At 44.2% G+C, this 26,694-nt stretch overlaps 1 protein-coding gene across 2 annotated transcripts; it reads right to left on the reverse strand.

The window, feature by feature from the left end:
- Window positions 1-334: 334 nt before the first annotated feature.
- On the reverse strand, window positions 335-4,970 carry KLF4 (KLF transcription factor 4). Of its 2 annotated transcripts, XM_073346006.2 has the most exons (5): window positions 4,650-4,965; window positions 4,431-4,548; window positions 3,323-4,202; window positions 3,062-3,226; window positions 338-1,357 (listed from the first exon to the last, which is right to left on the reverse strand). In XM_073346006.2, the coding sequence occupies exons 1-5, from the start codon at window positions 4,652-4,654 to the stop codon at window positions 1,182-1,184; spliced, it is 1,344 nt and encodes a 447-aa protein (XP_073202107.2). In that variant the 5' UTR covers window positions 4,655-4,965; the 3' UTR covers window positions 338-1,181. The 2 variants fall into 2 exon arrangements, with proteins under 2 accessions (XP_073202106.2, XP_073202107.2); XM_073346005.2 differs by having other exon boundaries at window positions 335-1,357; window positions 3,062-4,202; window positions 4,650-4,970.
- Window positions 4,971-26,694: the final 21,724 nt, after the last annotated feature.

Here is a 26,694-nt window from a genome sequence, read left to right on the forward strand (position 1 = left end):
AATTCAAAAGACCTTAGTTTAAAACTGAGAAGTATGCTTCTCTGGTGCAGAGGAGAGAGGTGAGCAAGGGCTCGCTAATCAGAATATCCAGTTTTCAGTGCATTTTTCCTAAAGACAAAGCTTTATAGCAGACCTGGAAATGCATGAGCCTAATCTTGTGTTCTTTGCCCTATGAGCTTTGTCTGAGTAAGGGACTGTGGTACTGAGACATTCATGAGTATTTAAAAGCAAGGTTTCTTTAGACACAAATGCATAGAAGAAAAAAGTGGGAAAGCCATTCAGATAAAATATTATAGGTTTATTTAAAACTTATTTTCAACTGGAATATGCAAAATACGAACTTCGACAAAATGTTCATTTTTACTTTGTAGTTTACAAATATACAAAATAGACGTTTGTTTAAATTTATATTACATATTTATTATGTAAAGAACTATATAGAAAACATTTGTTCTGCTTAAGGCATATTTGGGAATAAACCATTGTACAAATTATTGCACATTGAAACCACAGTGCATTACAGACTGTCTGCATAAAGTTTTTTTCTTAAGAAAAAAAGAAATAAATCAGGTTTATTTACCTGACTTAGGTCATAATTGTAGATCGGAAGACAAAAATATTTCCTTGTCAGATATGCAGCAGTTTGAGAACTTTGGCTTCCTGTCTTTGGTACCTTTAGAACCAACAGTCACTAAGCACCATGAAATAGGCTATTAAACAATTCTGTACCTGAATTTCTTCCTCCTCTTTTAACATAGTAATGGCTTTTAGAAGGAAAAAAAGACAAGATGACATTTACATCTCATATTGCATTGAAACAAGATTTAAGGGAATGTAATCTCCCTGTATAATCTCCCCTCCCCACCCAACAGTCTATTTAACCCTGATATCCTTGACTTCCAGTCACTCCTTGGCGTTTTGTAGTCCAGAGATATTCAAGTTGGCTTTAGAAATGGAATGATAGAAGATCCAGTCATTGACCCCAATGTTTTTTCTTTAATTTATAATTAAAAAAAGAAGAGTTCCAACATTTGCATTTGATTATTTATTTCCACTCTTTGGAAGACTTCACCATGATTCCTTGTAGTGCTTTAGCTGGGCTCCTCCCTCTTGTGGAAGACAGTCTGTGCTGTAAATACTGAATCTCTTATGGCAGTATGGGAAAGATCCACTGCTTCTGATTAAAAGTGCCTCTTCATATGTAAGGCTAGGTGATCTGACCTGGAAAATGCTCTGTCACATCTCTGACACTGGAAAGGGCGGTGGCCGGTGTGTTTCCTGTAGTGACGGGTAAGTTCATCGGAGCGGGCAAATTTCCATCCACAGCCCTCCCAGTCACAGTGATATGGTTTTTCTCCTTTAAAAAAAAATCACATCAATTAAATCCATATTTGTCTGCAGACATGCACATACTTTCGTATGTTCCATTAAGGATAATATTCCAGCCTTCTATTAACATCTTCACTCAAGAAGTTTGATTAATGTTTGATAACATACAGGAAAATTAATGTTTTCATTAAAGAAAATAAGATCAATAAGGCTTTTTGTGGTAATTTATATATATCTAGCTACAAAGATGCTAAAATCAGACAAAGGGCAAAATACATCTAGTCTTTGCATGACAGTATGATTTAATGTCTCTTATAAGAGAGTTCCTTTTATTGAAACCTTAACTACAACACTTATTATTTCCAGTCTTTATCTTGTATGCAGGAATTTAGAATACAAAGCTCAGATAATAGTATCAATACAGAAACAGCTCAGATGAAATGGATTTAGATTATAGTAGATTTAGGGAATAAAGAACCTGCTTGAAACTTCATTAGAACAACTTTATTATGAAATTAGAGCGCTCAATCTCATGGCCTTTTAAGCAAAGCTTCTATTGACTTCAGTGGGAACTTAAAGATTATAGACTCGGCACATTAGCATTCTGGAAAGTATCCATCCAATCTGAAAATACCGAAAAACTGTTAGCCATTTATCTCTGGAGAAATTCAGAACCCAATCCTGCTTGCATTGACATTAGCTGGGACATGATAAGTACCATAGTTTGCACTCTAAACCCTGAGATGTCCCTTATCTCTTTCCTACCTTCTCCACTCACAGAATAAATTTTGATTCCAATTCCTACCACTTCATTCAGGGATCCTCAATAATTCAAATCTAAGTTATACCATGCTTTTAGAGAATGTCAAAAGTAGTGAATATTATTTAACAGAAATACTTTCACCAACTTCATTACTGCAGTAAGCATTCTTCAGTGGCAAAGTTAAACCATACCTGTGAGATCAAGCTCAAATACCAATATTAATGTATTTACTATTTTACTTTTATTCCAATAGTCGAACCTTAAACTAGATTTCTTGCTGTGATAATAAAGCTGAAGAATAACTTTTAAAAGTAGACTACAAATTTTATCATGTCATCAATACAAAATTATAAAAGTGTTCTGGGAGTATCTTGCTTCGCCTGCAAGCAACATTATCTTCCATTGATTTCAGAACTGCGACGGAAATGCCAGTAATAGACTCTCTCCAGTTAGAGGAGCAAACCAGGACAACAGAAAAAGTTGTAAACCACGAGCAAAGAAAGTAAAATCTAAGGAGGTAACTGCATAGACTCCTATCACACAGCTGAGCCAGTGCTATCTAGATCAACAAATTCAGCTTGACTTCCAACTACTGTACCTGCCAATTAACTAGCCACATAGCAATAGACATGCAGACAAATCTTTTCATTTGCAAAAACACCCTGCCATGTCAGTCATTTTGAGCCATGAAGTAACCTCCAATCCAGTAGGTAAAGCCATAAATTGCATGTTTTTTTTTTTTTTAAAAAACTGAGTGAAAAAGCAGGATTATTTTTCCCCACAAAAATGCAATCTTTTATCTGATCAAACATTTTGGAGATTCAACATTTTTGGATCAGCTGTATTTAATTACCTGAGCAGACTATACCTCCCTAAAGAGAGCCCAGAAAGGGGTCCGTCTCTCTCATACACTTTGGTAACACTTATATAGTTTGCCATGCCAATAAAGCCTTACTGAATGGACCTTACCTGTGTGGGTCCTAAGATGTGCCTTGAGATGAGAGCTCTTGGTATAAGTTTTGCCGCAACCTGCATAGTCGCAGGTGTGCGTGGCGGTCCTTTTCCTGGGCCACGACCTACGTCCCCTCTTTGGCTTGGTTTCTTCTGGCAGACAGCTCCCAGGTGGCATCAGCTCTAAAGGTGAAGAGGGTGGAGTCAGCATCATCACCCCTTGTACCAAGGGAGGCACGTTTAAAGGCTCTCCTGAAACATTTAGATACTTAGACTGACCTTGATACTGTAGTGCACTTGGCGGTAGCTGCTCTGGCAGGAAAGGAGGGTAGCCTGGGGCAGCATGGTAGCCTGGGGGTAGTGGCAGGTGACTGAGCCCCTGGGAGGAAGGATGGCAGTCTCTGCTGTTCATCATCTCCTCTGGAGCCAAGGAGGGGTTAGTCCTGCTGGGCAGCGGCCTCCCCAAGGGGAACTCGTGCTGCTGGGCTGGAGGAGGAGGCGGCGGCTGGCCAATGGTGCAAGCAGGGGCTGCCTCCTGCTTGATTTTTTGGCACATCCTGGGCAGGGAGCCGTAAGGGGCTCCGGGGCTGTCCGTGCAGGCAGCAGCCGGGTTGCCTTTGCCGCTAACACTGATGTGGTTGTATTCCCCCATGTTCACCGTGGCTTTCACAACAAATTTCCCGTGCAGGCTGCCCAGAGGCGACTGCTGCTGCATGTAAACCGGGTCCAAATCCGGCCTCATCAGCTCGGCTACAAATCCACCGGACGGGGACACGTCGTTGATGTCGGCCAGGTCGAAGGGGGCGGCGGGGGCGGGCTCCCGGGCGGCGCCGTACAGGAGGCCGGGCTCCCCCCTCTGCAGCGGGTAGGCGAAGGGGCCGGCGCTGGCGGCGGGCGCCGAGGGGCCGGCGCTGGCCGGGGGCGAGGCGGCGGAGACCACCACGGCCGCCGGCTCCTGGTGGATGAGCGAGTTGGAGAGGATGAAGTCGAAGTCCAGCAGCTCGTTGAGCTCCTCCGCCTCCCTGCGGGCCATGAGCGCCGGGCTGGCCCCGCGGCTGCCGCCGCTCGCCTGGCTCTCCAGCTCGGCCGGCAGCTCGTAGGGCCGCCCCGGGAGCGCGGGCGGCAGCCGCTTGAGATGGGACAGCTCCTCCCTCCAGCGCTGCGGGCAGGATCAGACACAGGCACCGATCAGCCCCGGCGGGCTCGTCCCGGCCCCCCCGCCGGCCCCGGGCAGGTGTCGTCCCGGCCCCCGAGCCCCCCGCGCCCGTCCCGGCCCCCGAGCCCCCCGCGCCCGTCCCGGCCGCCGCCCGCCCGCCTCCCGGCCGCCGCCCGCCCGCCCGCCGCCCTTGGGCCCCGCCGCGGAGCGCCGGGCGAGGCCGGTACTCACGTTGCCGGCCCCGGCCGGTCTCAGCGCTTTCTCCCGGGCCGCCGGGCCCGCGGCGAAGGTGGCGATGGAGGGGAGCAGCGTGCCGCTGAGAGCCATGTCGAATTCGCCGGGCGGCTGCCTGCGGACAAGGCGGGAGAGAAACGGGCGCAGGGGTGAGGCCGGGGCCGGGGCCGGGCCCGGGGCGGGCGAGGGCGGTCGGGGCGGACACGCGCCACCCACCTCATGAAGGTGCCCGGGCCGCTGCTGGCGCCGGGAGCCCGGCCGAGAGCCCAGCCCCGGGAGAGGCTCGGACGCCGCGGGGGGGGGGGGCCGCAAAGCTGCGCCAAAAACAGGGAAAAAAAACCCCCCGGCGAGACCGACGCCCTCTAGCTACAGCGCCCGCGGGGCGGCCCCCGCCGCGCCAAATCCCCGCCGGCGGCTCCGGCCGGAGCAGCCGCCGCCGCGAGAGGCGCGAGGCGGTTCCCGGGGACCCCCTGCTCGCGCCGCGGCCATGGGGGAGCCGCCGCCGCTGCCGCGAGGTGGGGCGCTGCGGGCGGGGTGCGGGGCGCTGCGGGCGGGGCGCGGTGCGGGGCGCTGCGGGCGGGGTGCGGGGCGCTGCGGGGCGGGTGCGGGGCTCGCGCCCAGAGCGCCGGCCCGGTCGGTTCGGAGCTGTCAGGCCGCGCGGCCGGGCCGCCCCGCTTATAACGCCCTCGCCCTCGGCCCCCGCCCCGCCCCGCGCGCGTGGCCACCGGGGCTCCGCCCACCGTCGCCGCGGCAACCGCAAAAACAAACCTTCTGGGAGCACGTGGGGGAGGGCCGGGCCGGGCCGGGCCGTGACGCCAGCACCGCAGCTGGCCGGCGGCGCGCGCGGCCTGGGCGCCAGCCCCCGGGGAGGCGTCCGCGAGCCAGCCCCAGCGCCGCGCGCACCTGAGCCGGGTGGGGCGGGCGGAGTGGGGGATGCAGGGGAGGGGGGAAGGATGGAGAGCGGGGGAGGGGGAGGGATGCAGGGGGGGGGGGGAGGGAGGGGGGAAGGATGGAGAGCGGGGGAGGGGGGGATGCAGGGGGGGGAGGGAGGGGAAGAAGGGGGCAGGGGGGGGAGGGAGGGGGGAAGGATGGAGAGCGGGGGAGGGGAAGAAGGGGACAGGGATGGAGAGCGGGGGAGGGGGGGATGCAGGGGGGGGAGGGAGGGGAAGAAGGGGGCAGGGGTGGAGGGAGGGGGAAAGGATGGAGAGCGGGGGAGGGGAAGAAGGGGGCAGGGATGGAGAGCGGGGGAGGGGGGATGCAGGGGGGGAGGGAGGGGAAGAAGGGGGCAGGGGTGGAGGGAGGGAGGGAGGGGGGAAGGATGGAGAGCGGGGGAGGGGGGATGCAGGGGGGAGGGAGGGAGGGGAAGAAGGGGGCAGGAATGGAGAGCGGGGAAGGGGGAGGGATGCAGGGGAGGGAGTGATGGGGGGAGGGAGGGGAAGAAGGGGTCAGGGATGGAGAGCGGGGGAGGGGGAGGGATGCAGGGGAGGGAGTGATGGGGGGAGGGGAAGAAGGGGGCAGGGATGGAGGGAAGGGTGAAGGATGGAGAGCAGGGGAGGGGGAGGGATGCAGGGGAGGGAGGGAGGGAGGGGAAGAAGGGGGCAGGGATGGAGAGCGGGGAAGGGGGAGGGATGCAGGGGAGGGAGGGAGGGAGGAGAAGAAGGGGGCAGGGATGGAGGGAAGGTGAAGGTGAAGGATGGAGAGCGGGTAAGGGGGAGAGATGCAGGGGTGGGAGGGAGGGAGGGAGGGGAAGAAGGGGGCAGGGATGGAGGGAAGGGGAAGGTGAAGGATGGAGAGCGGGTAAGGGGGAGGGATGCAGGGAAGGGAGTGATGGAGGGAGGGGAAGACAAATCTGATTTTTTTCACCCCTTTTGAAAACATTGCCTCCTGTTGTTTCACTCTTGTTTTTTCAAGACCCAAAGGGAGAAATCACCTCCCTCCTCCCACTCCATGGGAGGCGGGGGGAGGGGGGGATTGAACTTCTCTGTGAATAGGTCCAGTGCCTGATTCGGCTTGAACTTAGAGTTCTCCTGAGCAGCCTGAAAGTGGCACCATGTTTCTCAGTTTTACTGTCACCCTTGAGGTTCTGAATAACAGCGGAAACTGATGAAAGCCTTGTTAACTTCATGCTGCTTGGCAGAATTGTGAGGAGGAATAGAAGCACTGGAACTGCCAGTCTGCAGACTCAGGAAGACAGCTCTGCATTGGTTTACTTTTGAAAGATTATCTTCAGATAATGAAAGCTGGGCATGTGCTTTTTTCAATCCCTGACAATGCATGGCAGAGAATACAATTATTAAAGAAAGAAAAACAGTTTTAGCTACTTTTTGCACTGTTACCTGCACTTATATAGGTCACAACCTCATAGTCCTTGCACAATCTACAAGTTTTGGTGAATGGATAATACCAAATAATAATAATGCATCCGATGAAGTGAGCTGTAGCTCACGAAAGCTTATGCTCAAATAAATTGGTTAGTCTCCAAGGTGCCACTAGTCCTCCTTTTCTTTTTGCGAATACAGACTAACACGGCTGCTACTCTGAAACCGGTCATTATGCAAGGCACTGCATTTAGCCATATGGAGTGGAAATCTATCAACTTCATGAAAAAACTCATACAGATACAGACAGACATCATCTTCCTTTCCAAATGCAAACAGATGGACATCGTACCAAAAGGACTGAAGGTAAAAAATCCATTACAATCTACATACCACACAGACTATGCTGACAGCTTGTGCCACACGCTCTCAAAGAAACTGCGGAACCACCTGATCAACATCCTCTACAGCAAGGAATGCATCCGATGCAGTGAGCTGTAGCTCACGAAAGCTTATGCGCATATAAATTGGTTAGTCTCTAATGTGCCACAAGTCCTCCTTTTCTTTTTGCAAATACAGACTAACATGGCTGCTACTCTGAAACCCTAATTGTATAACCATTGCACCGTGATTTTGCTTGGTTCTTCTTAACTAGGGCGAAGTATACCTAGAAAATAGGTGATGAGTGCCCACAAACATTTGGATTTGTAACAGTAATGTAAATACTGTAATAAAGTCAGAGCCCCTTGCTTTCCATGATTTCACAATCATAGAAATGGCACTGGAATTTACTTCTGTCTTCAGAATTCTTCTCCCCTCCACCTGCAGATCACCACAGGAACTTCAGGAGGGGCATTTGAAATAACACATAAAAGTGATTCCATGCACAAATATAGAGTGTTTTCTGTTTCTCTGGAATTTGGCAGTCTATGGTGCTTAATATGGGCATATGTTTAATTATTACAGAATTTTTACAGATCCTGTAAAAAAAGTCTACCTTCACAGAATCCTCTCATCATTGGTACAGAAAGTAAAACAGAAGTACTGCAGTATTTTAGGATTTCTGGATTCATTTTTCTCCAAGAAACAATTTTGTTGCTTTTATTATGCCAGATAATTACAAAAAATGTACTATCTTAAAAATATTGGTGATTGGCAGCAGTAGCCCTGGAAACGAAAATGCGTGAGATTTGCAAAAGAGAGTAAGTGATTTAGGAATATAATCTCATTAACTTTTAATGGGACTGGCATTTCTAAGTCATGCAGTTTTCAATATCTCACCCAACATGTAAAATAGGGCTTGAATTTTCTGTGATTTAGGTGACCACTGGTATGTACTTTTAGTATTTCAAAAAGCATATACCAAATGGTAAATTAGAGCATGCTATTATTACATGGCTAGTGCTGAAATTATCAGACAAGTAGTTTCAAAACTTCCAGTTTTTTATGCAGTATGTAGCTATTTATTTGTTCTAAAATCCATACTCTTACTGGCAGACTATTCTCAGACCTTGTAACCTTGTATGACTCTTACATAAACAAAGTTGTAGCTTGTAGTTGGACTTACTGAGTTGCTCTGCTCTTTGTGTTACAGAGGAAAATCTTGTTCTCAGATGCAGATTCTTGAAATGATGAGGGTTTGTCGATCCCATAAATCACCTTCTTTCAAGGCTGGGTCAGATATTCAAACAAGGTTATGAACCTCCTCACTTGTACAGTCATAATTCCGAAACAGGTAGATCAAGAGGCATTAAGTCCCTGCCCTGTATAATTTATAAACATGAAGCTGAGTAACCTTTGATGACTAAATTAAACTCTAAAATAATAATAAAAAGCTTAGCTTTATTTTAGCAGACTGGTATTACAAGTTTCATGATATAAATGTTAATTATTAATATAGAAAATGGATTTTTCTCTGCACAAAGTCCATTTCTTGGCACAAGATGCATTGGGAACTATCAATATAAAAAGGATTAATGTGGAGACATGAAGAATAACAAAACATTCAGGATGTTTTCTAAATATTTCACATAGAGAGAGAGAGGTACATGTCTACCTATAATACTAGTTTTAGGATCAGCAGGCTCAGTTGTTTACAGACTCTGAATGATGCTTTGTTTTGGTTCTCGTGAAAGATTCCTTATTTATGTTCGTGGCCCAGGGTCCTCTCCCACGTATCCCTGACTCTATATTATATAATAAGCATCTTAATCAAGGGTGATCATATTAGGTTCTTTTCATCCATGGTTTAAAACAATTAGAGAAACTCTTTCTTTTTTCCCCCTTAGCTTAGTCTGCAGAAAAATTCATGAGATGAAATAAGCTCTGTGTGGGTCTTTGACATGTAGAGCAGTGAAATTGCCCTATTCGTTTTTTTTTTAATTCATATTTCTGTACATGTTAATTTATTTTTATTCCTAAACCATTCCATAAATTCCCATATTTAAATATAATTTGAAATTCAGAGTCACTCCAGGCAAAAATTAGAATTAAATCCTTTATTAGATGTACAACATTAAGCATATGTCAAATATAGGAAGTGACCTGATCCTGCTCCCTTTGAAGTCCATGGCAAAACTCCATGGATTTCAGGAGCAGCAGGATTGGTCCCATGAATAGCACAGTTTGAAATAATATAGATTCTTTTACCAATTTTAAATTTGCCCCCAATGGGAATGGGAGTTTTCTGCCATTGGCATCAATGACAGAAAAAGATAGGCCAATGATGAATACTTCTGAAAAGGCCACCCATAAAGACCAAGGGCAGCTTTTCCACAAATTAAACCCAATAAAAAAAGTTACTGTTTTTTTTAAAAAAGAATGCCAGCCTGCAGTGTTTGCCACCTCAATGAGAACTTGAAATGAAATTGGCTATAAACACAAGTGAAAATGATTTCATTGTCTAATGCAAAAGAGAAATGCTAAAATTAAACAAGTAACTTAATTAGTGACTGGTAAGCTGAATGTTTACAGTTCTTTTGCTTCTAATAATCGAAGTTGTTCGTCATTTACATAGGGAAAGACATTTGTTTGCAACTTGGTGTTGAAGCCGACACTGATTCTTTTCTTAATTCAGTTTTATATGTCTCAGGCCATTTTAGCATTTCCCTAAAACGCTCCTCCCACTCCTCAGCAAATCAGAGCGCCGTATGCATCTGCAAACCTTGAGTCGGTTCAACATTGACTTTGGGATTGCTTAAATAAGACAGAAAATTGCACAGACTCTGTCCCTCTGGTGCCTCAGAAGATGGAATAATGGCACCTGTCCAGAGACCCCGTTAGAACCCCGCTCGATCACAAAGGGGGTGGGAACAGCGTCGAGGCAGCGCATTCACCTTTCTGGGAGAAAATCAGCGTGCCTGCAGTCAGTCATTTTATGGGTATCGCTCTAAGTCGTTTCCAGAACAATATTGGTAGACTTTGACGTGAGACTTTCTCACCCATCTTAGGCCTACACGACCCTGGATTCTAGGGAAATTACTTGTTGCTGACAGTTGGTATCAGCAACACATTCAGCAGTGGTTCAGCTGCACATGGTTTAACTGCAAGTGTAGATCAGGGTAAAACACCTTTCAGAAACCAGTGGCCTATTCTGTGGTTAAACCAGTTTTCTGAAACGATTCTGAACACAGTTTATCCCGCTCTTCTCTTGCAGTTAAACCACATGGAGCTGATTTGGTGCTGAGCTCACTGTAGCGACGGGTAATTTTTCTAGCGTAAACCCACCAGGCCTTAGCTTGCAGGAACGGACATAGCTCTGGGAAGGCAAAAAGGGAAAGGGCATTGGTGGAAATGAAAAAGTGCAGGCATGTGAAGAGGGATTTCATTGGAGAGAGGATGAGGCTTGGAGATGGTAGCACACATTTAAAAAAACCCTACCTTGTGCTTCAGGCAACGATTATACATTTATTTACCTTTAAAATACTTTTTTAACTGGATTTTCAAAACAATTGCTCTCAGAAACCACTGTGTGACTTAACCCCCTTACTTTAATTGTCTAGTAATTGATAGAATTAGAAACCACAAACATTAAGAAAGATTACATCAGGGGTTATCAAGGTAATTAACTGGGCTGCATTTCTGGCATCTTTTGGATGCTGCTGCAGAATATTTGGGGCGGGGGGGGGGCATCATTTTGTTATATAGTGCCTAGAACAATGAGGCCCCGAATCCTGATTGGTACAAATCATAACAGAAAGAACTGGGTGGAAATTGCTGGAGGGCCCAATCTTGCTCTAAGTGAAGTCAATGAAAAAATTTCCATTGATTTCAATGGTGTAGAATCGAACCCCAAAGGAGGCAGCTGGGTGACATAACAAAGTGAACATGTGCAAGCCCTGGGACCAGAATATATTGTCTCCTGAATACCTTAAACAGGATCATTACATGTTGAAGTAGATGAGATTATTGCTAGAGTTATGAATGCAAAATTGTCCTGTTAGATTGCACCTGGGGAAATCTGGGTTTTGTTTTATCTCTTGGTTTTACGGTCACTGTATATTTTGTTCCTGTCCTCTTTATAAAGTGCTGCTCAATTTTTTATATTGTTCCTCATTCGTTTGATGCCAGGGCTTTATTATATCCCGTTGTTGTTTTTAGGCTACTCTTGTGGAGCATTAAATGTAATTAAAAGGCCACATTTTCAAAGGACCCTCCTCTATTCAAGCATGTAGACGTTTTCATGCAAATGGCAGCACGTGCATGTTTCAGGCAACAGCGGATGCATGCACAGGTGATAGATTCAGACTCACAGCGCTCAAAAAGTGTGCATACAGATATTGGCATGTAATTAAATAGAGGCCATTTTTTGAAAACATGTCAAAAAATTAGCAATAGCCTAAGTTAGGCCACCTTAAAACTAGGTTACATTTAAATCGGTACATAAGTGGGATCAAGGAGATCTACTTTGTCGTGAGCTGTTACAACTGAAAAGTGCTGGGTCACTTTAATAATTTCAAACCCTGATAAAGAACCCCTTGTTATGGCCGGAGTCTTGTAGGTGATGTATGTGATGATGAATACGCCAGAAAAATTCCAAGATATCTTATGCAATTGAGCAAAACCCCAGGTTTAATGGAATTATACCAAAGACTACTTGTGTCACAGACCTAGGCAATTACTGTTCTTAAAGGGGCACCCGCAACTTGAAAGTCATTTCAATCAGAAAATGCTGTATTTACTGTTGTTCCAATTAGCCACGAAGGTTGCTGTCACTGAAAGGGATTAAAAGGAAAAAGTAACATTTTCATCTCTTGATTTTATTCGTTTGCTGTGTGCATTTGACAGATCTCTGGGTAATAGTCCTTGTGTACTGGTGCCTCCCCTTCCCTATGTTACTGAAGAATGTGCTGATCAGTACTGTGGTAGCAGAACTGAAGCTGAAAAGGTAGCAGGCAGGAGTAGGCACAAAGAGAAAAGGGATGTGGACCTGCCCTTTGTACCCTGCAATGCCTGTGTCACAGGCCCTTCCTAATTTGGAGGGAACCAAGGAATACGAAAGGCAATCTCTTGAAAATTGAACCAGTGGTTTCTGATCGCTAGAGTTGGAACCTTGACACTGATTTTCCCCAATGATTGTGGGTTATTTACAGTCACCTGGTTGGTCTTTGAGGACTGACGCATCACAGCCAGGAGCTCTTTGATTTTTGTGAAGGCCGCAGATCATTCTGCAGCTGGAATGGGCAGCGCCACTCAGGCTATCGTTGGTGCACTAGGGCCATCACAAGTTCCTCTGCGGAGCATCCAGCATGACGTTTGACCACGCAAAGGGGCAGACGAATAGGAGAGGCAACGTGGTACGTAGCGGCCTGAGGGATGAGAACAAGGGACTAATCCTAGCACTGACAATGGCTCCCACTGTGGCCCTGGTCAAGTCACATAGGCCAAAATTTCAATACTTGAGTGCCTATAGTTATGTACCTAAATCATTGACTTTAATAGGGTATTAGAGTGGTGGAAGCTACTCCATCCATTGGTCTTTTCCCATTTTGCACACTGAGGAGGGAGGGTGCTTCCTTGTGCCCCCCCGCAAGGATTCCCAGTACCCATGAGTTACTCATGAGGGTACTGAACATAAGATTTTCCCCATGCAAAAATACATTTTGTTTTCAAACAATCCAAGGACTTAGCTGACATGGAAACGGTTTTTTTAGAAAAAGGGCAAAATAGCTTGACATTTCAAAAGAAATCACTATATAATTTTCTTTATAGTTCAAACATTATTTTAAAGGAGTTGAACTCAGATGTTCCTGCCTTTGAACTCAGATGTTCCTGGGCTTTAACAATGACTTGTATACATAGCTCCCAAAATGGAACCTGTGCAAACAAAAAATAAACAATAATATTGTCTTTTAAATTCACTGTATTTTTAAAGACACAGAGGAGAATCAGCCAGGCTGATTCATTGTATTTTCCCTGTGCTGATGGCAGAATTAGAGAAAATAACAGAGCTTTTTGCCAGGCTGATTCACTGTATTTTCCCTGTGCTGATGGAGGAATTAGAGAAAATAACAGAGCTTGACAAAACCAGCTAAAGCCAATAAACCAGCTGGAGGGTTAAATCTATCAATCAGCAGTAAATATGAAATATAAGGGGATGGGATCAGAGCGATGCCCTGGGGAGAAGCCCAGAGAATGCCTCTTCCCCAAATGTCAGAAGAGGGAAGGTGCTGGGATTTTTATCAGAATGCTCTCCCTGAGTCCTATTTAGAGATTCAGGTTCTTTAACTGTTAGGTGTCCGAAATGTTTAAAACATTGCCCTCCTGTAGCTGCTGGAAGAAAAACGGAGCTGTCTCTTCTCCCCCTGCAGAACCTGCTGTTTGCTGTGTGAGGGGGTTTCCAATACTCTTTCACTCTCCCAGACCCCTTGGTTGTTATGAAGAGGGTGGTGGAAGAGATCTGTCTTCCCCCCAACCTCTCCTTTTTCAGTCCTCCTCCCCGTTTCAGAACTCTAGTGCCTGCTTTTGAGGCCTCTCATAGCTTTCCCCAGCAGCAGCATGAAATCTAAATGTTTCACTGTTGTCCACAACGTTCTGAATAGGAACTATGAGGCTGACCAATCTTGTTAATTTCCGTTTCCTGGCAAAATTGTGTGCAGCAGAAGCTGAGGCACTGGAGCTGCCTGCAGGCTCAGGTTCTTTGCATCACTTTACATTTAGGTCACAGATTGAAGGTTCTTTGCATACACAAGAGTTAAAGACCGTTTTTAAAATATAATCTTAAATTCTGCAGAAATTGTTGCTTTAAGTCCTCACACTCAGCCTGGAAAACTTCCCACTCATTGGTCGGGAATATCTGAGTGGGCTTTTCATGTTCTATTTGGATCAGGTCTGATGTTTTTATTTTTTAAATGACAGCGATGTTTTTAAGGAACACAATTTATATTAATTCAATATTTTGAGAAAACAACCAACCAAACAACATGATAGGTGCAAGTTTGCATAGTGCAATGCTTGAATTTACATGAAGAGAAAGTAAAGTGTAAGTAGTAAAGTTCTTTTAATTTTAAACCGGATGTATACTACATTAAATCTGTGCTAATTAGTCAGATGCATAAAGAGCATTTAAGACAACATCTCAGCCCCTCTCATCCACCATCTCCACAGCACCATTATCAACTTTCTCTGCACATGCTTTTATGGATAAACTGATCTGACTGGCTGAATCAAACAATATGTTGGATCTAAACGAATGACGATGCTGCAGGTCAATAACTGGGGAACATCTGTTACTTTACTGCTCCAACATCCAGCTGAGAAAATTATTAGATATATATTCTGATAATTTGAACAGAAACAAAGCCATTGTAAGAGAACATTGAGATAGGATCAATGCCTTCTGCTTTGAAAATAAATATCACACGTCAACATTTTTTCCATAAATGCCTCGGCAGCGGGAGACCATTATCCTAAGATAACATTCTCCAGCAGAGACATGATCTCTTAATTAGAGCAATATGGAAACTACTTTAGGATGCTTGACATAAATCCTACATACTGATTCATTGATACTTTTACTAAAGATGAATTTTGACATCATGGGGTGAAATCCTGGCCCTATTGTAGTATATGGGATTTTTGCCATTGACCGTAATGGGGGCAAGATTTCTCCCATGATGTCGAGTAGGCAGGACACTTGAGAATGCAAATCCTCTTATCCAGAAATGCTCCCTGAAAAATCAGGCCTTAGATATCTTAAGTTTGCACCCAGAATTTGTGCACACCTTTGACTGTAATTTCTGTTAAATAAATTCACCTCACCTCACCAGGGTGTTGTGACAATACATTCATTAACGGTTGTGAAGCATTCAGATACTATAGTGATGAGAGTCATAGAAACACCCCTGAGGAAATTAATAATTTTGTCTTCAGAGTGGGTTTGAACAGTGTGTAGTAAATAAGACTCGGGGTCACACATTGAATAATGAGGAGAAAACAAAACATTGAATCACTGCTCATTAAGTGAACACTGTCCATCATGTGCACTGAAAGAGGCAGGGGTTTGTGGAAGCCATCATATGTGATCATGTAATTAAAGACTGTAGCATGATGCATATGCACAACGGGGCCAAATTACGGTTGCACAGGATTGACTTTTGCAATGGAACATTGAGAACTTTTGAGTACTTGACCTTTCAACTATAATTTTTTTTGACATAGGTTTTTAAGTGTATACACATATAGTGAGTTTGTATAGATATATACACATGAACTTTAAAAGGTATTAATCTGTTACTAAATTCTTTGAAAATAGTCTGATATAAGTTACCTTGCTCAGCTCTGTAGCACATATGGTTGCAAGGACCTATCCAACCAAGGCTTTAAAAAAACACTGGGACACTCACATCAGTTAATAATTTCAGAAGCCAATCAGACTCCCATGAGCAAACAAACACTCATTGTCAGCTGAATCTGTGACTTTATCCTCAGGCTGAATCTTGATTGCCAAAGAATGCCTCCATCCATAGATAAATTCTTCTGCATTATGTGACAATCTGTTGCGTTGCACAATGTGTCAACTTGTCAGTACGTCACAACATGTCACAAAATTGTCAGCTCTTGTATTTTGGTCAAGAAGTCTGTTTAAGTGATTAAAGTTTTACTGGGACTGAAAAACTTCAAAGTGTATTTATCATCAGAAAATGGCGCCTTCTTACACCACAGATCTGCTCCTTAGATGTATTCAATCAGAGTTGTATCGGCTGACTTCTTTGGCAAAAATAAGTTTGTACTACTTTTTACTTCTGTTAGCATGGGAGAGTGAGGGTAGTCTTTTCAGTCTCATGCATCATCATCATCCTCATCAGAATTGTTTAAGTTCCTGTCCTGGAAACTTTATTGTTGGCGATGCACAATCCAGAAAGATACAGCTAAGAATTTGAAGTCTGGAAAACCTGTCTAAGACCAGATTGTAAACCTAAAAATTAGGACGACCTAACCTCCACGGTAGACACAGCTATCTGTGCTGCTGTAGCACCTGTAGACATATCCTTAGTGAGAGATTAAAGAAGCTCAATCTATTTAGTTTATTAACAAAGAGGATGTTAAGAGGTGACTTGATCACAGTCTCTAAATACCTACAAAAGGAGGTTCCTGATAGCAGAGGATTCTTTACTCTCGCAGACAAAGGGCTCATAACATCCTGTGGCTGGAACCTAAAGCTAGGCACATTCAGGCTAGCAATAAGACACGTTTTTAACAGTGAGGGTAATGAACCATTGGAACAATTTATCTAGGGGTGTGGTGGAGTCTCCATTACTAAGTATTTAAAGCAAGTTTGGGTGTCTTTCTAAAAGAGATGCTGTAGCTGAACCAGAAGCTATGGGCAAGCTATGGGCTTGCAGAGACACTTGGTTCAAGTTTATGGCCAGTGTTATGCAGGAAGTCAGTCTCAATGATCAGAATGGTCCCTTCTGGCCTTAAACTCTAAACTGTCAGGTTCCAGGCTGGGCTTGCAGTGCTAGCAGATAGGAACCAGGTTTTTATACTTGTACACCGATCATATGTGATAGGGAAATCACTGAGAGGCAGCAAGCACAGTACCCTCATTGCATCTGAAGAAGTGGGTTTTTTACCCTAGAAAGCTTATGCCCAAATAAATCTGTTAGTCTTTAAGGTGCCACCGGACTCCTTGTTGTTTTTGTGGATACAGACTAAAACGGCTACCCCCTGATACTTAGCACCCTCATTACCACCTTAGAACACCTCCCTTTAAATAAGGGTGGGTCGTGGTTAATCTTTTTTGTGTAATCTCATCAAGGGAAACCTTTCTGTTTCAAATAATGCTTTTTCTTTGGACTGCATCTCAAATCTCCTTTTCCGACTCTCTGTACCATTTCTACGCAGCCTTTTCTGTGCCAATGTCATTTCAGTTTTCTTCTTCTCTGGCTGTCCCAGTTTCTTTTTTATTCATTCTTTTCTTTTTAAGACTAAATATTTCTTCGGAGAGAACTTTTCCTCTCTTATCTGTTCGTTCTCATTCTTTGTGCCTAAGCAGCCATCTTTATTGATTGATGGAGCTGGGACTCAAGCAGGGTCCGGATAAACTGTCTCTCAGATGATCTGAGAGGGGATGCTGATAGGATATGCCAATATCAGGGGGCCCTGTCCCTTCTTTCATTGTGAAATGATTGGCAAGTGGCCAGCTCTTCACAAGCAAGGTTAAGCAGAGCACATGGTAATGTCACGGCATCAAAAGCTGTGTCCATCATCAGTGTCTAGAGGCAATGTTTGAATGGTTTCAGGATAATTGGGACCAATCTGTTCTGTTTCAGCCTCCCAGCAAGGCACCTCTGTCACCTGTTATGTCATATAATCTTAAGAGCCAGTCATGAATTCCAGTACTTGGGCAAAGTTCCCAAAGTTTTAGCTAAGGACTGTAGGGTCACGCCCGTAAAAAAACTAAAATAAATAAAGACCCACGGTCAGCATGTTCATTCCCCTGCCAGTGCTGGATTGTTCCCAAAAGCATATTCTCCAGTACTTTGTTCTATCTAGCTTTAAATGACTCAGAAGATGGGATTTCCACCTAGAGCTGGGCTAAAAATTGATTTTTTGGTTTGTGATGATTTCAAAGATGTAATTAAAAACAAGTTTCAGGCTGGACCAAAACCAATTAAAAAACATTTTTATTTTTATTTTGCAAATTGAAAAGTCAAAGAAATGTTCTTTCAAGTCGAGTGAAACATTTAGTTCCAATGTCAAGTATTTAAATGGTTTTGAATCTTTTAAAAACAAAATTAAAGGAATTTTTAGAAATGAATAGTTATTTCAAATAGAAAAATCAAAGTGTTTTGCTTTGAAATGGTCCAAATTGGCAGGTTTTGCTTTTTTTTCTTCAGAATATTTTCAAAGTTTTTTTTTTAAACAAAACCTTAGGTGAAATCAATGTGTATTCAAAAATGTTTTGATGTCACCAAATCTGCATTTTTCACTGAAAAAAAAAAGTTTTGTGCAAAAAATTTCACCCAGCTCTATTTCCAGCAGTTGGGAGACTTGCACAATCTAGTAAAATTTACTGTAAGGAAACATTTTCAGTCATTCATTCTAAAGTTTCCTTGACTCAGTTTCCCTTCATTTCAGCAATTACACCCCATGTACCACCCTAATAAAATCCTTTCCCTCCTTGATAAATTTACACCTTTCGCGCTAGTATAGCTTGTTTTCATGTCCTCCCCTTTACCATAATTTAACAAGTAAGGCTGCTCTGTATTCAGTTAGTGGCTTCATCTCCAACATAGCAGGTCATTTTTACAGGTGGGATGTTGAAAGTGCCTAAGGGAGTTAGGCACTCAACTCTTCCAAACTCCCTTAAGCCTTTTTGAAGATCTACCTCCAACACACAAAGATTCCACAAGGTTCGACGCATCTGACTATGCTAACATGGCTATTTTCTGCAGTACCCAAACGTCCCAGGAGGATAATTAGAGCTGCTGCTCCCACCAAATCATAAGAAACTTTTGAAGGCCCAGTTTGGGTGATGTGGTTCCTTTGTCTTCCACAATAGTGAGCCCAGTTCCTTGACTGAAAACAAGTCTAATGCAGCCATGAAGGAAGTTACAGTAAAGGAGATTCAGTGAGCGAAGAATGAAGGAATCTCTTGTGCAGCACATCCCCCCCACTCAAAGAACAGGATGAGCTCCGGGAGTACTGATTGAAAACAGTTCCCAAGGGAGGAACATGTGGCTTCTGGCCAGACATGTGCCAATATCAGAGCCCTGCTGTGGCAAAAGCACCTGAAATTATATCCTCACTGGTTTATAAAGGTCAAATAAGAAATATAAATGCTCAGTCCAGGCCTACAGAAATGTTTGCCAGTGTAGCAATGTCAATGAGGGGTGTGATTTTCTGGCACCATTTTCATACTGGCAAAAGCCCTAGTGTTGACGTAGTTACACCGGCTTACAAGTTCTTTTATGGGTCTAGCTTATGTTGCTGGGGGAACCAGTAGGAGGGTGTGCTGGAATGGAGATAACGGTATAGCTCATTGCTTAGAACAGTGGTATAGCTATACCAGTGAACCTGTCCTAGTGGAGATGCAGCTTATACTGGAATAAAAGTGTTTTGCTGATACAGCTTATACTGGTTCCCTTAGCAAAATATACCAGGAAGCTTTTTCTGGTGCAGACCTAATCTAAACAAGATTTCTGGGACCCCATGTGTTAGATGTACCCTAAGAACAACCACACTGGGTCAGACCAATGGTCCATCTAGCCCAGTATCCTGTCTTCTGACAGTGGTCAATGCCAGGTGTGTCAGTGGGAATGAACAGAACAGGGCAATCATTGAGTGATCCATCCCCTGTCATCTGCTCTGGCAGTCAGAATCTAGGGACATCCAGAGCATGGGGATCACCCCTGACCATCTTGGCTAATAACCGTTGAGGGACCTACCAGTCTGAGAGACGGAATAAAATCTTTTGCTTGACAGGTAAGTAGTTATTTGGTGCATACAGTAGGAATGGCTTGTACAGTGGGGTTCTGCTATATGACTGGGGCTCAGGGGCACTTTGGTAATATGAGTAAGTATATATAATAATATGAATAACCTTTAGCAGACTTAAATGCAGCATATACAAGAGTGAAGTAAGTCAAGAGGTACGGCTAGCGTTATGGTTCACAAGATTAAGCATTTATACGAGCATTAAACATTGTTCCATAAGACTTGGGGAAAAGAGACAACTTTGCAGTGTAGCACATAGCAGTCAAGTCACCACGTTGACTTGTGACTCACAATCATCTCCATGTCAATAGACAGATGGAGTAAGCCCTGTACTATGACTTCACTGCAGCATCGAGCCGTATGGGAGAGAGCAATCTTACTCAGACCCCACTCTTGGCAATAGCTGAGGAAAGACTGGAAAATGACCTAAAAAAAGCAGCGGACAAGTGTTTTCTTTTGCCACCCATGTTTGCCCTGCTGTGAAAGTCCCTCTGAACTTCATACCTCAGAGCCTCAGCCGGAAATCTCTCAATGGGGCTTTGACAGACAGCGCGGGGAAGTCTGTAAACTGACACAGCTCCATTTAAGTCAGTAGAGCTGCACTGATTTGCCTGGCATGTCTTCACTAGCAACGTTAAAGCTCTCCCAGTGCTATAAAAACCCACCTCCAAGAGCGCTGGGGCACTGTCTACGCTGGCATGATACATGCAGTACTCATGGGGGGCTGGTTTTTCACATCCCTGAGCAGGAAGTTGCAGCGCTGTAATGTGACAGTGTAGACAAGCCCTGCTGAGGACCTGGCCCATTGCTTGGCCCTATTATTTTTCTGCTGGGGAAAAAACAGAGAAGAGAAAGAGAAGAGCTGTTGCTTCTCTTCTGTGTCCCTCTCCCCAGGTCATTGGCTGTTGCTCCTCTCCATGGACTTCACTGATGCTCCGCCCTCTGGAATGCGTGTGGAGCCACGGGTTTATCTGGTTCTTTGCCCAACAGCCTTCTCAGGGAAGTGGCCTGTGTAAAAGCGCACATGGGTTTACTGACAGGTAAGTTCACTGCTGCTTCCAGTTCCCTGGAGTATTGTGGAAACAAAGCATTGCTTCTGTCCAGGCCCCACACACGTACTTCTTAGCACTTCGTAGAATCATGGAAGATTAGGGTTGGAAGAGACCTCAGGAGGTCGTCTAGTCCAACCCCACTTATTGGTCACAAAGTGATGAATGCTTAAAATTAAAAAAAAAAAAAGACTTGACTCCTTAATTTTCAAAGACTCCCACAGATTTTAATGACATAAATTCCATTGAAGTCCATGGTGCAGATCTTCAGCTGGTGGAAGGCACCATAGCTCCATTGACTCCAATGTGGTTTTGGTGGCTAAATCTTCACATGACTGAAAATGGCACAGCTCGCTTTGCGAGATAGTGTGGTCTGGAAGAATGGGTACAGGGGTAGGAGTCAGGAGGGCCTGAATATTAAACTTACCTCCACCCCTGACTCAGTATGTGCCATTTGGGAAACTACTCCTTTCTATCTCGATGTGCTCATCTGTAAAATGGGGATATTAATACTAACTCATCTACATCACAGGGGGATTCTAACTATAATTAGTTAATTTCTGTGCTAGTGCTCTATAAATGCTGACTATTACCAATATGAGGATCTTCTCTGCTACAGTGTAACTATAGGTAAATTGGAGATACAATGCTTTGAACCAATTCCAAAGTTCAGGCACGTGCAAATCCTGGGTTTGTGTCTCACCTATTATAGAGAGAGGAGCAAACTCAGAAAGTTTGGGGTTGGACTCTCCCAGAGTAGAGGAGTGTTTTGACTTGGGGTTTCTGCTCAGTTTTGTATCTAATTTTAACCTTTTGAAAATCAGGTCAGACATTTAAATTACTCAGAAGTGCCCTCTTATAATTACTGTAGTTCAATTGGAATTTCCTGCCCACTAGAGAGCAATTGATGAAATGCAGGACCTACGCTTTTCATCTCCCAGAATTCTGTTTAAAATTTCCCTGTTGTTCTAGTTATCTGAATGGTACACACATGAAATGTTCAGGTCTGATTCCCAGTATCTCAGGTAGCATGGTCAACTTTCTTTCTTTCGTTAGGATTTTCAAAGGAGCCCTCATCTGTTGTTATCTATCTACAGCTTCTATGCTGTGCTCAGCCCTGTGGTATCGGAGAACTTTTCACTGTTTAAAAAACTATTTTATAACTATAAGTTTCTTTTCTTCCCCCATCACATGTTTTTACTGACGAGGATGGAGGATGATGATTGGAAGGCTAAGTCAAATACAGGAGGAAGGCTGGTTCGTGGGATGCAGACATTAGACTGGGACTCAGGAGATCTGGAATCAGTTCCTGGCTCTGCTAAAAATTTCCTTTGTCACCCTGGGCAAGTCACTGAATTTCTTTGTGTGCAATTCCCCACCTGTAAAATGAGGCTAATAATCCTTCCTATGCCTGTCTGGTTTATTTAGGGCCAAACTATGGCTCACCTTGCATAGCTGCCAAGGGACTCTGGGGATGAAAGTCACCCCCTTACTCTTCTCTATAGGCTGTCTATTCTGTGGGTAGCTATGACTGTACTTGGGAGTGGAAAAGAGCAACCTCCATGGAGCTGCTACATCCCATCCACATCCCATCCACCATGCAAGGGTCAGAATGGAAAAAATGCGAGTTGCTAATCTTCCACTAATCTGCACCCACAAAATAAGCTTCATCCATGTGATTCGCCAGAATGAGAGACTGCTCACAGGAGATTGTCCAGATGTTCAGAATATACTCATGTTGCCACTTGGCTCCACTGAGCTTCCCCTCTCTGGGGCTTGAATATTTCCCTGGGCTTTGGGATTCAGTTCCTTCTTGACTGGGGGGAAATACAAATAGTGGTATCTCCCAAACGCTACCCTTTGTGGCACCAAGGGAGGCATCTCTCACTATGACCTGTGTGGATCTGTGACCCTCCCTCTCTTTCCTATCCAGAGGTGTGGAATAGTTAACAGTGTTGATGTCTAAATGATCATCACTGGACATCTGAGTTAACCCCTCTAGGCAGTTCACACCTCTATGAGCTATTGTTCCAGGCACTCTACAGCCTCTCTGCACGGGTTATGTTTGGTCCACTTTTTGAGGTTTTCTTCCTAACACGAAAACTCATGGCTGTGCACCACTGGCTGAACTCCCCCGTGTAGACAAGCATGTGATATCAGGACAGTAAGTGAATGGGTCATTGCTGAATGCAGAGCTCACCAGCATGGAGTTAATGTATTTAATTGCATAGCATGATCCTATTTACTAACTGTCTATGAAGTTGTTTAGGGTTTGCCTCATCCTAAAAAAACACAGGCTAGGATTTTCAAAGGTGTCTAAGGGAGTCAGGTGCCCAAATGCCATAAAAAGAATCAATGGGACTGAGGCATCTAAGTCCCTTACAGGCTTATGAAAAACCCAGCTGTACAATATTCTTCTGATATCACGGCACTCACCCAGCTAGAGTGGAACATTAAGGAGTTTGATACAAAACGTTACTGTGTGCAATGCCACTAAAGTAGTGACTCCTCCCTCTAAAAAGACTAAAATAAATGGTTTGGCTTCAAGTGAAGATAAACATCCAAACTATGTAGATAAGCATTGCATTTGTAGATTCGTCTAGGAATTATGAGAGCAAACAGGATTATGTGGAACTAGACAGAAAGAGAGTTAACTTCCTGGCTAACGTTATGCAATCAGGGAAAAAGAAAAACCACCCTAACTAATGAAGCCTGGGGGACAAAATGTCCTAGAAGAAATTCTATGCAACACAAAAGAATGCAACATACTAACCAGGAAGAAGAGCAAAGATTTAAAAGTTCTTTAATGCCTGCATGCAACAATTTTTCAATTAGTTGTAAGGATCCACATGTGAAATAGACACCTAATTCCATGAGATTTGACCGGCTGCCTCAGTAGCAAGTCAAGTAGGATAGTAAGCATTTGTTTCCCCCCCCAAAAAAAATCAACATTCTTATTTGAGATACAACCAAACTAAAACGATGGTCTGAAACGTTCTTTGGGAGCGCTTAGTTCTAGAACCAAACATCCCTTTTGGCCTCTGTTTTGTTATCGGTTGTATAAAATCCTGAATCTGAATATCTCTGAACAACTGAGACAATTTAGCTCTAGATTTGGATCAGAATTTTGTGATTTGGGCTCATCTCTAATTATTACAGAAACAGGCTTAAAAACGAACTTTGCTACAGTAAAGTGAATGGATTTATTGAGATAAGCAATGGTTGGAATTACAAATCAAACATTTCCGTCTATAGATCATTGCATTCAGTAATGTAGCTCATAGTTAAAATGATGTTTGCTATGTTTAATTACAGGTCTCTGTAAATTCAGTCTTACCTTCAAGCACAAGGCATAAACTACTGGGGTCCGACAACATTATATCCCTCTCTGAAGAGAATTTCAAAGAAAAATTTGCCATACGTTGCAAGATTAATGAGACAATTCTGATTTCCACAGGTCGGTCCCATGTCCTTTAAACCTATAGTGGTTTCCAGGACAATTAAACTGTCCTGTGTTTACTTCAAGAGTCATGATGGAGCATCACAATATGACAACACTGCAGCTTTGTTTTATGGTATTGTGTCAATGTGTGACGATATTGCTTCATGGCTTAATGACACAGCATCATCAGGCACAGTTACCATATTATGATGTAAAGTTCGTGAGTACTGCTAATGTTGCTGTGGGATTATTTTGTACCACAGAGCAAACACTGGTAGGAAACCTCTCTCCAAGAGCATATTTCATCATTGGGCAGGGTAGAAGAGAGGCTATGCAACGGGTTTACTCCTACTACAGAATGCTCTTCCACTGCTCTTTTGAGTGGTTATTGGTATTTATGCTGGGATTAACAAGGGCTTCAGAAGTTTATTGGACAAAAATCTCCACTCAAAAGCTCTGTAAACACTTTGGGCCTCCCCCCCCGCAAATTAGATGTGTTCAGTTGTACCTGCAAAAAAATGATGTGTAGCTGAACACCTGCTTGCACATGCAGATGGGCAGCTAGATGTGTAGCAGTGTGTAGATGTGTAGCAGTGTGTAGATGTGTAGCAGTGTGTAGATATGTAGCTAGATGTGTAGCTGAACACCTGCTTGCACATGTAGATGGGCAGCTAGATGCATAAATGGCTATTTCCATACACAAATACCTGATTTGCATATTCACTGCAGTAATTCCATGCACAACCTACGTGCACATTTGTGTGTGTGTGTAACTGCATGATCCTATTTTTGAAGATTGGGCCTTAAATTCTCAACCAGCCTAAGTTCAGAGGATGGACCTTCTTAAAGACGTTCAAACATTTTCAACTAGGATAACTCAACGTAACTCCTCCGACGTTAAAGTCATGCCATTGCACTCCATGGACCATGGACATGGGCCTGTGCAAAACCCTGATAGCTTGGTAAAATTTGCAAACAGCTGCAGATTTCCCTGAAGTTATCTGACCATCCTGAGAAAATGATCAAAATGCGCTCACAAGCTTGCTGCTGAGAAATGGAGTGATGTCTAGAGTGTCTGCAGACCAAATAGGTAAAGGCCCAAAGAAAATTAGAATGCATGGCATGAAGATTCTTATGGGAGTGAAAGGGAGCCTTAGGAAGGTTAAGCTGCATGAGCACCAGAAGTTTAAACAGCATCAGGGATCAGCAGAAAGGCAGCTGGAGATGTTGGGACCCAACACCAGATTTTAAAGGCAGGTAGATAAAAAGGCAGCCGTGGAGGCTGCTAGTGGAGTTCGAGCAGCTGACGTAGGCAGAGATGAAGAAAGAGGAGGGTTTGGTTTAAAGCGTAGCTAGGAGGCAGCAGTAGGTTAAGGGAGTTCAGATGAGACCTGCTAGCTAAGTGGACTCATCAGTGAGGAGATGCCAGCGAGATGACCTTTGTTACAGACTCACCATCCCCGAGTGCCCCCTCGTGGCACTTCCGCCTAATTTTCCCCTCCACAATCTTCAGCCAAGCCATTTTAAAGAGTTCCACCCCTTCCAGTTATCAGTGTCACAAAACAAATGCTACCATGTCTTTATCCCAGTCTCCAGCTGGGCCCAGCCCTGCTTCCTCGTGTTTGTCGTCTTGCCTCAGCCTCTCTTGGGCTCCTTTGAGTTGCTCCCAGCTCTCTCTCGAGCGGGCCACTCCCAGGCCTTTCCACCTACAAAGGCCTCTGCCTGCCTGGTTCTCCTTCCTTCCAGTACTCAGCAACCTTCAATTTCCCCCACAGCCAGCCCTCAGCTTTCTTTTTCTTTCTTTGTGGCAAAGCAGGCTTGACTGCATAGCGTATGGCTGCCACCAACCATAATTCATAGAGTCTCAGGGTTGGAAGGGACCTCAGGAGGTCATCTAGTCCAACCCCCTGCTCAAAAAGCAGGACCAATCCCCAATTTCTGCCCAAGATCCCTAAATGGCCCCCTCAAGAAGTGAACTCACAACGCTTGGTTTAGCAGGCCAATGCTCAAACCACTGAGCTATCCCTCCCCCGTTTAAAAAAAGTTCCTAAATGCCTAGCAGTGTATAGTCTCTGGTTCTGCCCCATGTCTTTCAGGTCATGTAATCATATCCCATGTCTAATAGTCCCCCGTTTCCCTGGTATTTTTACTAAATAATGTAGTATAACTTTTGTTACTTTATACCATTTAAATTCTTCGAAGAACTTTCCCTTTTCTTCACCGAAGCCTGTACATGCCCATAAAAAGCAACTTATTGTTTCTTCTACCTTACAGTGTGCACATAGTTCATCTTTGTGTTTGTTTATTCAAAAACGATTTTTGTTTAAACCACAATGGCCAGTTAGTACTCGAAACTAAATCACTTCATTTTTTCCTATCCGGGCCCTTGAGTATGTCATTATCCTCGATGCTAGGGCACAATTCAGAGAAACCTCTTATTCCTCTTTTGTTCTTGATCCAAATTTTTTGCTGTTCCTCTTTTAATTTTTTCTGTAGTAGGCTTTTGAATTTCT

The sequence above is a fragment of the Lepidochelys kempii genome, chromosome 5 (genome assembly GCF_965140285.1).
Source record: "Lepidochelys kempii isolate rLepKem1 chromosome 5, rLepKem1.hap1, whole genome shotgun sequence".
NCBI classification, from domain to species: Eukaryota; Metazoa; Chordata; order Testudines; family Cheloniidae; genus Lepidochelys; species Lepidochelys kempii.

Coding starts and splice junctions, on each gene's coding strand:
- KLF4 (XM_073346005.2), bottom strand. Junction 4,203..4,430: donor GACCGGCCGGGGCCGGCAAC/GTGAGTACCGGC, acceptor TCCTGCCCGCAG/CGCTGGAGGGAGGAGCTGTC. Junction 1,358..3,061: donor ACATCTTAGGACCCACACAG/GTAAGGTCCATT, acceptor TTTTTTTTAAAG/GAGAAAAACCATATCACTGT.